Here is a 12,130-nt window from a genome sequence, read left to right on the forward strand (position 1 = left end):
TTAAAAAACTACATTGAACACCAAATAACTAAATTGTAATATTATATCCGATCATTAACATAAAATTCATTTAACTAATTTAAAAAAATCAAGCAACATAAATAAATTATTTTAAATATTTATATTTATTGTTTTTCTTTAAACTAATTTACTCGACTTATTCATATATAATCTAATAATACACATAAATATTTTAAATGGATTATATAACATGTTATAATTAAGTTATATTAGCTTTTTAATTTTTTTTAAATTAATCAACTGAGTCTTACATTCACTATCAGAGGTAACACTAAAAATAAGATTACCTCGTATGGTCTTAATAATTAGAGATTTGTAATTATAATTAGTAGCTTGATAAAATTCTTAATTATCAATTTTTCCAAAGAAACAAACTTGTCAGTAACTTTGTTGAAGAGGAGTCTATTAACACCTTTTTTTGGCTTGATACCTTAATGGAACCCTTCTTCAAAACCTTCACTGAGGAATGTCACCGGTTGAATTGTGTTGACTGTGCGTCATGTGGGGTGTATGTGTGCGCCTCGATCGTTAGATTAAAAAACACAAACCTTTTTTTGGAAGAAGAGTTCATTAGAAGTGCCTTGATGCTATATAAATTGACTTGAAGCTTGCTGTCACGTCCAATGGATGCCTGATTAACTATTGGAAGCAAGTCTAACATTCTTTCACAGCAACGCACTTTGCTAATCAACTCGGCTCAATGACTTCAAATTTCAAAGTCAAACTTAAAACCAAACAGGGATCCATGCCACAAAAGAGGAGTTCCCTCTCCATTAAAAAAAAAAACACTATAGACCCATTGAAAGTACAAACGCCGCTTATGAGTGAAAAAATCAGTTTCGGCTCCTTTCCTTCGCAGCTAACCGTTTATTGCCCTTTTTTTCTTGAATGGTCTGTTATGGATGAACCGCATAGGCCCTTGCCCTAAAGAAGAATACCACCGAAAAGAAAAGACTGTGAAGCAAATAAGCAATATATGATCATCGGCTCATCGTCCTCGCCTAACTTGTATTGTTATTTTTTTTTGGGTTAATACAAATTTTAGTCCCTCAAATTTGGACCCAATTTGATATTGGTCCTGAAATTTAAAACGTGTGGTATTGGTCCCTGAAATTATGTTCGTTTCAGACCGTTGGTCCCTGGCATCTTAGCACCGTTAAATTCTACTGACGTGGCGTTAACACCGTTAAACTGATGAGTTGGCATATGACCTGGACATGATATTGGTCCCTCAAATTTGGGGCCATTTTGGTATTGGTCCCTGAAATTTAAAACTGATGGTATTGGTCCCTCAAATTATATCTGTTTCTAGCATTTGGTCCCTGATAGCTTTAGGCCCTCCTCTTTTTATCTGTTCCTGTAGAACCCTCTACTTTGCTGTCAGCGGCTCTGGTGGCTTGCTGGTTGTGCCTGCCTTTTTGTTGGAGTTGCTAGTGAGGTTCTTGTTGCTTTTTCTCAAGCTTCTTACTCTGGTAATGGGCTTCTCTTTTTTCTTGGGAGGTTCATCATCGTCTGTACTAGAAGAAGATGGCTTCAATGGGAGTGGTTTTGTATCTGAAGCCAGCTTCTTCTTCTCATTAACTGTTAAGTCACCTTTTTGCTCAAAGGTAGCAGATGAGGTAGAAGGTTTAGCTGAGAATGCAATGCGTTTCCTCCACAATAATATAGGAGCAGAAGCTCTATGTTTTGACAAAAGTGAATCCCATATTGCATAGATTCTCTTCGACCATAGCCTTCCATTGCTCATACCACATCATCAAGTTTTAGTTGCCAAGTCAAATGCCATATCATAGGTTAACAAAGTTAGAGCCAACTCAGACAAATTGATGGCGTAAAGCTATCAAGAACCAACGACACAGAACAGATATAATTTGAGGGACTAATACCATCTATTTAAATATCACGGACCAATACCAAAATGGTCTCAAATTTGAGGGACTAATACCATGTCCAGGTCATATGCCACATATATGCCAACTCATCGGTTAACAGTGTTAACGCCACGTCAGCAAAATTTAACGGTGCCAAGATGTTAGGGACTAACAGTCTGAAATGGATATAATTTCAGGGACCAATACCTCACGTTTTAAATTTCAGTGACCAATACCAAATTGGGTCCAAATTTGAAGGATCAAATTTGTATTAACCCTTTTTTTTTTTCAATTTCTTTTAACCCGAGACGATCGGCCTCACTGCCCACTCCAGTTTCCGCTCTAGTCTTAACTCACTCAAGTGACTCAACACGTGTTGAATTCTGTTCGGGACTGGGGATTTGTCTGAACTCTGAAATTTCCAGACTTCTTCCGTTTCGTCTGAAAATCTATTCGCTTTTTAGGGCCATATCGGCTCTTCTTTTCCTTGGTTACCACAGACTTCCTCGGCGTCGGATAGTCGTTCGTGTTTGGTCACTGAACGCTTGTATGATTCTATCATAACCGTCGCCCCGTTCTCCATTGTCAATGGGTGTGCAAAACAATCCCACAGTTCGAATCTCCAACATACCCCACTCTGCTGTAGCCAAAGAGCTCTTAGAATTTCTGGAGTCCATAACCGGTCCTGGCTCAGTCTTCGCCTTGGAAATCTTTACGGAGCGCGAGAACTGGAAGTCGCGGGGCTTCGGCCGCGTCCAGTTTGCTACGCTCGACGCTAAAGCGAAGGCTCAATCACTTTCTCTTCAAGACCGCCTTGTCTTCAAGTCCCACTTCCTCAAAATCTCTGAGAGCTCGGAAGACATCGTCTTTAGACCCGCCAATGCAAGAAACCGGGTCGACAATGGGGTTTTGCATGCGGGTTTTATGGTTAAAGAGAACTGTATGAGTGTGTTGGAATCCTGGGAGGGTGTGTGTGAGAGGATGGATCATGCTCGAGAGGGAGAGGGTGAGTTTTGGGTGGTGGCAGGGGAAAGAGTGTTACAAACTGGAAATAATGTTTCAGGATATACTGGAGACAAATGGGTATTCTCTTGAGGAAGGAAAACTGAATGCACTAATCTGAAGGTATACCTTAAGACTGTTGCTGTTGTTTCATGTATGCAGATGAACGTAACTTTGTCCAGCATGTAAATGCTGAGATTTTTTTTCCATTTACTTGGAATTCATCAACATTGTGACATATTCTCACAGAAAGTGTCACTATTGGGAATACAAGGGAGGAGAAAAGATTTAACTAAATTTATGTAGATAAATTAACTAATTCATGGTTGAATTTCCTGAGATCAGAGTAAAAGTTCGTCAAGTCTTTCTTCAATAGCCAGATTATTTCCAGAGGACAAAGATTCTAAGCTTTCAGTTAGTTCGATTTTGGGTTTGTTTTGGGTACGGACAACAGATTTCTCACCCATGAAGTCAGTTGGACACTCTACCTCATTTTGCTGGGTCGTTGAAGAAGAGCCATTAGCTGCAGACATTTTTCGAAGCTTCCCACTCTACAGAGAAAATTTGAATGATATAATTCTGGAAGATGGGGAAGAATTCGGTTCTTCATCAGAAATAGTTCCACTTGTAAAGTGTGGTTCAGATTCAAAGTTGCCATATGAGATTATTTTTCAACTCAATTCTCTTGTTCATACACAGAAAATAAGCTTTGCTTCAGTAGATAATGATTTGATTGATTTGTTCAGCACCTTAAATGAAGAAACTTGTGCTGTGATTCTTCAGAAGTTGCACAACCTAAAGTCCACCTGTTATGAACCCCTAAAATATGTGAAGAGCCAATTACACGTGCTAAGGTGTGTAAAAAGAGAACTGTTCCGCCATCATCACACAAAAGGTTGATGGATAATAACGTCATGAGTTGCCATAGAGCCTTGATTACCCCATCAAAGATATATTGTCTTGGTCCTGAGCTTGAAACCTCTAATTACGTGGTAAAGCATTTTGCATCATATGCGTCAGACTTCATTAGAGTTACTTTTGTTGAAGAGGATTGGAGTAAGCTTCCAACCAATGCAGTCTCCACCAGCATTCAAAAGGGCATCTTTTCAAAGTCTTTTGAAACTGAAATATACAAGAGGATATTGACTATTCTTCAAGATGGGATTGTAATCGGGGCTAAGAGATTTGAGTTTCTGGCCTATTCAGCTAGTCAACTCAGGTCAAGTTCCGTTTGGATGTTTGCTTCTAATGACTCTGTGACGGCAGATTATATTAGAGAATGGATGGGAAGGTTCAAAGTGATACCCAGTGTCTCTAAATGTGCAGCAAGGATGGGTCAGTTGTTCAGTTCTTCCATGCAAACTCTTGAAGTTCCAACACGAGATGTGGAGTTAATTCCAGATATTGAAATCACCTCTGATGATGGTACAAATTATTGTTTCTCTGATGGTATTGGAAAAATTTCTCAATCTTTTGCCAAGCAAGTAGCAGAGAAGTGTAAATTGGACCATGTTCCATCAGCCTTCCAAATTCGCTATGGTGGATACAAGGGTGTCATTGCTGTTGATCAATATTCTTTCAAGAAGTTATCATTGCGCAAAAATATGCTTAAGTTTGAATCCAATAGCACAATGCTTAATGTCACTAAATGGAGTGAATCTATGCCTTGCTTTCTGAATCGAGAGATTATAACCCTGTTGTCCACCTTAGGAGTGGAAGATGAAGTGTTTGAGGCATTGCAACAGGATCAGCTGTCTTTACTAGCAAACATGTTGAATAACAGAGAGGCAGCTTTGAATGTTCTAGAGAGTTTAAGTGGTGCTGATTCGAAAAACATTCTAGTGAAGATGTTGCTTCAAGGTTATGAACCAAACATTGAACCTTACTTATCAATGATGCTTAGGGCTTATTATGAGCACCAGTTATCTGACTTGAAAAGTAGATGCCGAATATTTGTCCCCCAAGGTCGAGTTTTAATTGGCTGCTTGGATGAAACGGGTCTCTTAAATTATGGCCAAGTATACGTCCGCATGACCATGACCAAATCTGAGCTTGAATGTGGAGATGGAAGCTTAAGGAGAGTGGATGAGAGCACATGTGTGATAGTGGGCAAGGTGGTTGTCACAAAAAATCCTTGTCTTCACCCAGGAGACATCAGAGTCCTTGATGCCATCTATGATGTGGAATTAGAGGAGAACGGTTTGCGAGATTGCCTTATCTTCCCGCAAAAAGGGCCTAGGTAAGCATAGAAGGTTTTACATGGACTTGCTAGATGTGATCGTCATCTTCCAAAATGCCATACCATTTCTGCAGTTCTGCTGTCTGTGTTTTTATTCTCTGCTTGGATTTAGATTCATTAGTCATGTTGTTAGGTTGATTACAATCTGATGCTACCAGTTGGTCAATAGTTTTGATGGTTGGTTAGGCTTGGCATACCCTTAATTTCTGCTGTTCTCTATCTAAGTAGATATTGTGTATGTTGTCTAGTGGGAATTGACTAGTGATAGTAGATTTTTTTAGTCCTGACGTATTGCTGCCTCTGAGTAAAAACTTGTCTCTTGATCTACAGGCCACATCCAAATGAATGCTCAGGTGGTGATCTTGATGGTGATTTGTATTTCATAAGCTGGGATAGAGGCCTCATCCCAGGCAGAACAGTGGCTCCAATGGACTGCTCAAGGAGGCCTCGTGTAATGGATCACGAGGTGACACTAAAGGTAATTTTTTGGCACAGTTCAGTTTGGACTTGACTATTACCTTAATATTGATAAATTTGGAATTGTTCCTCATTTGTTCTTACTTGCATTGGCAGGAGATCCAACAATTTTTTGTTGATTACATGATCAATGATACTTTAGGTGCTATCTCTACAGCTCATCTGGTTCATGCAGACCGTGACCCTGAGAAGGCCTTGAGTAGAAAATGTCTGGCGTTGGCAGAGCTTCACTCCATGGCTGTAGACTTTGCGAAGACCGGAAATCCTGCTGAAATGCCAAGAGCCTTGAAACCAAGGGAGTTTCCTGATTTCATGGAGAGGGTAGGGAAACCAATGTATATCTCAAAGGGGGTTCTGGGAAAACTATATCGAACCATAGTTGAGTTGATCCTACAACAAAGATCCAACTCTGATTGGTCGTCTGAGAAACTAGCAGAAGCATATGATCATGAACTTGAGGTGGATGGTTTTGAGGACTTTCTGGAGGTTGCAAAACTTCATAGAGATATGTATGCTGAGAAAATGAGATCTTTAATGAACTTCTATGGTGCTGAGACTGAGGATGAGTTGCTGACTGGTAACTTGCGAAGTCGTGCTTCATACTTGCAGCGTGATAACAGGAGATACGGAGATATGAAGGATAGGATTCTGTTATCGGTGAAGAATTTACAGCATGAAGCTAAACATTGGTTTGAAAGTAGTTGCCAACCACATGAAAAGATGCAACTGGCCGGTGCTTGGTATCATGTCACGTATCACCCTCCATATAACCAGGAGAACTCTAGTTTTCTGAGTTTTCCGTGGATCTTAGGGGACATTTTATTGCATATAAAGTCTGGGAAGGGAAAAAAACTGAGGGTAAACTCTAGTTGTTAGATAGCATTTCTTCCAATGAAAATTAGATCGGTCCCAGTGTTGCTTGGAGTCTGAACTATTAATGACTTGTAAATGGTACGACTTGTTATAAATATTTTATATTTTAGCATGATCTTGCATGTTAGAATTTATTTGTTGTTTGGAACTAGCTTAGGTGTTGAAGACAAGACAAGACGCAGGTTGTGGTCAAGGTATGAATCCGCCTGAGGGAACTAAAAAGCGCTAGAACTTTTCTATAACAATTTATGATTTTTTTTTGGGTGGAATTTTTGTAATGGTTTTCTTTTTTCTACTTATGTGTCAATGGTCAAGTGATAAGTGAGGAGGAGAGGGGAGGAGCCTGGTTGAGAAGAATTACCTCTCCATGTTCCTTGTATTAGCATGCGGTGCAATAATGAGTGAGGATTTTCTCTTCATGTTGTACATGTTGATGACAATTTTGGAGTGAAAAAGATATCATGTTATGTTGACTCAAAATAAAGGTAAAAGATTTTCTTAGTCATCATTATAAGTTATTTATATTAAATTTTTAATATAAACGTATAATTTTGCACATTATTATTTTCTTAAAAGTGTACATATTAAATATAAATAAAATTAACTAGGTTTAAAATTTATTTGATAAAATGTGTTGAAAATGAGATAAATAGAAACATATAGTAAATTTTTTTGCTTGTATTCAGTCCATTTGGACTCCCCCCCCCCCCCGGGGGGTCGGTCATGTTTCTGAGGAGGCCATATTTGTCGTTAAATATTTATGGCAGGATATTGATTGGAGGCAGGACCTCATCCCTCTGTGTACGATTACGATTACATGTTGCCGGGATAAATGCAACCTGTCTGCTGGGTTTATTGAGCTAAGATAATTGCAGGATGAAGCTGAGAATAGCATTGAGCTTGAAACGTCTGTTGTCCACCCCCGCACAGAGGATTAAAAAAATAAAAAAGAGAATTATACTTCGGTCTCAAAAAAAATTTTAATTACTGAAAAATATAGAATAACAAATTTCAAAATAGAAAATAACAACAACTTCATGCTAATCATTTGTTATTGAAAGTTCTTGATAATTAAAATTTTTTTTTTTGAAGCTTCATGGTAAAAAATGACGTTAAAAGGGATACCGGAAGATAGTCAAACAGATAAATTATAGAGATAAAATAGCATTACTTTTTTCAAAATGGAAAAATGTGGGTGATAAAGATCCCCATGAATCGCATCGCATTCGCATCCCGTGGTACTAGTATTTTCTTTTCACTTTTTTATCCTATGCAAGAGGACGAGGTGGCTGTCGCACTCTTGAATGTGATTCTGAGATGTGACCCCACTTTATTCTCCTCAAATTGCCCCATCATCTGCCCAAACCTATCAGATCCCTCCAACATGGTCGATGCTTTTTTTCCACTATAACCATGAATACATATATTTAATAAATAGATTAATTTAAAAAAAAAAAAAAAAGAAGACAGATGCCCGTTTGGACCGGTTCCACAATAAATACTCCAGCATATAACAAATAAAGATATATACTCCTCCTATCTTTAATATAAGATTCATTTAACTAATTTGATTATATTAAGAAAGTTAGGTAAGTTGGTTAATTATAAAAAATGTGACACGTTTTTCCTAAAACACCATAATCATCTTTTTTAATATCCCTTTTCCCTCTTTTATTTGATTATGGTTAAAGAAATATCTATAGGGATAATTTAGAGAAAATTGATAAATATGATAAATAAGTTTTATATTAAAAATAAAACAATGACAAAACAAAAAGAGAGAATTGAGCATAACAAGCCAAATCTTGCTTTATCCCATGCGTATACTCATCTCAATATCAACACCACGCCGTCCTTTGTATTCTTTTATGTTACCAACCATAATAAGAAAATTATTATTTTTATATATACAGACACAATATCTGCTAGAAAAATACTTTATGAACAGAATAAACACCGAAAAAAAAAAGTGCAGTGGCGCGACGCGGCCAGCGAACCACCGCTAACAGCAGCGCGTAAGCCTCGCGTAATCAACGACTCTCGTGTGTTTCTGACATCTAGTCCAGCTCATGCTGGGCCTCTTCCAGCGCACCACACCACCCACCGGCGCATCTTAGCCTACACGGCGCATTCTGCCACCTTTCACGCGAGTACAGTAACGTCCTTACCCGGTGTGGCATCGACTGACCTCAACGGGACTGAACCGGGCGTGGCGGCGTAGCGGGTGGAGAAATTGTGGTATCCGTCGTAGCCGTTGTCTTCGGAATCGCCGTTCGGGCTGTTAGGGCCTTCGTCGAAGTTCAAGGCGTAGCTCATGGGGTCATATTGGTACTTGCCGTGCTTGCAGCCGCCGCCACTTCTGTTCCTGTTGAACCTCCGGATAAAGGTCTTCCACCTGGGTCCGGCGACGATCTCGGACCACTCACGGAGCTTCATGAGGGCTCTGATGCCACGAGACCACCAGCGATCGTCGGTAACAGAAGACGCATGCGTGCGGGAGTGAGACCAGGACGTGGCTCGTACGCGCTCCCACCAGACGAGACCGACGGTGGGAGAAGGGCGGGAACCGAAACAGGGGAAGCAGAAGCAGCAGCGGGTGTTGGCTAGAAGACTGTTGGATCTGTCTTCGGCGAATGATTCGGGCTCCATGTGAGACATATCAAAGACCGCGAATTTTGCAGTGAAATTGAGAAAACCAGTAGAAGAATCGATGAGAGGAAGAAGGCAGAGAGAAGCAGAGGGAGAAGGGACCGGTAGTTATAGGTATTATGTGTGAGAAGTGTTGGAGACAATGATCCCAATCATTCCGTGTTCAGTGCGAGGTCTCGCACGAAGTCCAAGTTCCGTTTATACATGTAGGGATATAATGGGGAGCCGAGGGTTAAGGGAGACAGTAGGCTGATCATAATGGCAGAGGGGAGGGTATAATAGTAATTGGAGATAGGGAATGAGAGCCGTTGAAGGGATGAGTCATGACTCATGAGCGGATCGATATCATGTGGGGCCCGGCCTAGGTGTGCGGAGCCTTCCCACGGGGAAGGTGTGGAGTGAGATTTTTGGTTTGTTTTGGTGGCCACTTAGAAAGAGAGTGATTAACTCACGGATTTAGCTGTAAAGCCGTAGTGACTGTGCAAGATGGATTGCAAATTTTGCTCATAGCATAAACATGGTGTTCAGGGAGTCTCCTCAAGATTGTAGGAACATAACTTGTTTTGGACCGAAAGTAGTATGTATTAAGAGAATTTTTCTACAACTCTATATACAGAACACCCTTATTTCTAGAGCTAACCCCTGATGCTGATATCACTCTTTTTATTGTTATGATATAAAATTGGGAAAATTACACTCAAATCCCACACAAGACAATTAATTCATAAAAAATCTCCAAAAATTTTGAAATGATTTCTAAGCTCCCAGGGACATGTGTATAATAAATTGTAATTGTGAAATTAGTTACTTATTCCCACTAATTTTATTGTAGCAATTCATTTACAACTTCAACGGTGGCTGTTGACAATCTGAGGAGAAGTGGTTGGCAATCTCGGCACTACCCTTAACAACTCACTCTGTGAGATACCAGGGACATTTCCGAGGTTGTTAACCACTTCTCTTCGAGTTGTCAACAGTCACTGTTGAGGTTGTAAATGAATTGCATTGGGTTTAAATTAATAGAGGTAAATAGATAATTTCACAATTAGAAGTTATTACACGCAGGTCCCCAGGGACTTAGGAATTATTTTGGGATTTTAAGGGACTTTTTATGAATTAATTCTCTTATGTGAGACCTGAGTGTAATTTTTTCTATAAAATTTTGTCGTCCTAACCTGAAATAGTCATGGTCTTTTTAATTAAAAAAATGAAGAAGAAGACCATGCCTACGTCATTTCCTTTTATCAAATCTTGAAGATTACAGCCAAAGGAAGGAAAGACAAATTAAAGCCACCGGATTAAATCCGAATGAGACAAGTATTAAATTAGGGAGTGATGGCGCAAGGGAATCATGGGGTGACTGATTCAAATGTTGAGCCTCCCAAGAAAATGGACACATGGGAGTGGGCGTGGTCCTCTACTGTTTTCCCAAAAAGACAACGGGCCATTTGGGTGTCAAGGGACGAAGTTGCGGTATGGCTTCGGTTTTGGAATCCCGTGTGGCGTCCCCAGGAGCCGCATATGAACTGGATAAATTGACCACATGAGTTTAATTATTTTAATGTTATATTAAAATGCTCCCCCAAAAAAAACACTAGGAAGACTATTATTAAAATTATGTAAATAGTGGAGCCCTTTTTCGCCTACCACCAAACCATGGTAAAGACCATAGTGGCACAGGTCACCCCACTCTAGTTTTTTTTTTTAATTATTATTATCCTGTCTTGCTGCCTAAACCTAAATGATTGTAATTTGTTAGGTTGGTTTGATTGTACTATTTCAAGAATTGATTATACCTTATGTTTGTGTTTGTGTAACTACTTGTGAGGAATGCGTATTCTCATTCCTAACCCATTTTTAAGTGATCGGTAGTAAAAACACATGAGATTCAACTACCAAAACTTAGTAAAGCAATATTGAAAATGGGCTCTTTTTTTTCAATATATGTGGAATTTTTATCACATGGCTAGAGGGCATTGGGTGAATAATGAATTTTATTGGGGACTCAAGTGGAAAGTTAATTTATAAAAAAGATCGGGAAAATATTTATTGATATTCTATGATGAATCTAGTGCTTTTGGTCAACTTGGATATTTCCATGAAAGTCCTTATGGGTCAATGTTGGTCATAAAGTAGAGTGGAGAATCTTTTACGGATCCGGATAGGAAGGATTTTTTCTCTCCCCCAAAGCCTTCCGAAACAAGGGGCCTTATTTCACTGACAATCAAGCCATTTTAGAATGAAGGCAGATATTTGTGATAAATAATTAGTCTTCCAATTATCAAATTATAATCAATTTCAATATATAATGTAAAAAAGAAAATGGTAAGGAATCTTTTTTTGACTGTTCAATTATTACGCAGTGACGTGATATGATGTCAAGATGTTATATCGTGAAAATAAATCATTAGGCTATTATTCTATTTTTTAAAAGATAAACATCCTTGCATTGGCCAAGACGGAGACCGTACAGTGATACAGTCAGCATGCTGTTGTCTCTGTTTACGAATAACTATTAGCATGTTATTTTAATTATTTAGATATCATTTTAATTCTCTTTTTTTTTAACTCATAACAGTTTTTAATATAAATATTTATTTTGATTAACAAAATTGAAATTGATTGCTTCCGTATGAAGATTGTTAGTTCAATGTCAATTTTTTATCTGAAAAATGTTATATTTTTGTTATATAATATAAAATAAAATATTAAATTTGAAATTACAAACTTTGTTGCCAAAAAAAATAGCAACTTACCAATCAAAGTGAAAATGAGAAACATCATTTTCTAGATTTCAAATTGAGCTTAGACATTTCCTTAAACATAATTGTACGAAAACTTGCATCCAAATTAGTTGGAGTATTATGTAGTTTTCAAAAATTATTTGATATTGTAAAATTATACTAAGATATTTTTAAAAAAATAAAACAAACTAGACCCGATCACTCGGTGACGTATTGGGCCAAGCCACTGCCAAACAAAGTATTAACATTTTATT

The 12,130-nt window shown here is 38.4% G+C and overlaps 2 protein-coding genes across 3 annotated transcripts; one reads left to right on the forward strand and one right to left on the reverse strand.

Annotated features, from left to right (window-relative positions):
• The first annotated feature begins 2,285 nt into the window (after positions 1 to 2,285).
• Positions 2,286 to 6,615, forward strand: LOC114737931 (RNA-dependent RNA polymerase 2). The gene is given in 6 exon segments (XM_028925938.1): positions 2,286 to 2,861; positions 2,863 to 3,032; positions 3,242 to 3,747; positions 3,750 to 5,133; positions 5,464 to 5,611; positions 5,707 to 6,615. Coding segments are annotated over 6 exon segments (3,369 nt in total). The 5' UTR covers positions 2,286 to 2,480; the 3' UTR covers positions 6,487 to 6,615.
• Positions 6,616 to 8,206: 1,591 nt separating this feature from the next.
• LOC114737929 (uncharacterized) lies at positions 8,207 to 9,474 on the reverse strand. Of its 2 annotated transcripts, none has more exons than XM_028925937.1 (2): positions 9,178 to 9,474; positions 8,207 to 9,148 (listed from the first exon to the last, which is right to left on the reverse strand). In XM_028925937.1, the coding sequence occupies exon 2, from the start codon at positions 9,139 to 9,141 to the stop codon at positions 8,626 to 8,628; it is 516 nt and encodes a 171-aa protein (XP_028781770.1). In that variant the 5' UTR covers positions 9,142 to 9,148; positions 9,178 to 9,474; the 3' UTR covers positions 8,207 to 8,625. The 2 variants fall into 2 exon arrangements, with proteins under 2 accessions (XP_028781770.1, XP_028781769.1); XM_028925936.1 differs by having other exon boundaries at positions 8,207 to 9,151; positions 9,181 to 9,471.
• Positions 9,475 to 12,130: the final 2,656 nt, after the last annotated feature.

This window comes from Neltuma alba, unplaced genomic scaffold (assembly GCF_004799145.2).
Source record: "Neltuma alba isolate B1F8T4 unplaced genomic scaffold, ASM479914v2 tig00013509_pilon, whole genome shotgun sequence".
Classification (NCBI taxonomy): domain Eukaryota; kingdom Viridiplantae; phylum Streptophyta; class Magnoliopsida; order Fabales; family Fabaceae; genus Neltuma; species Neltuma alba.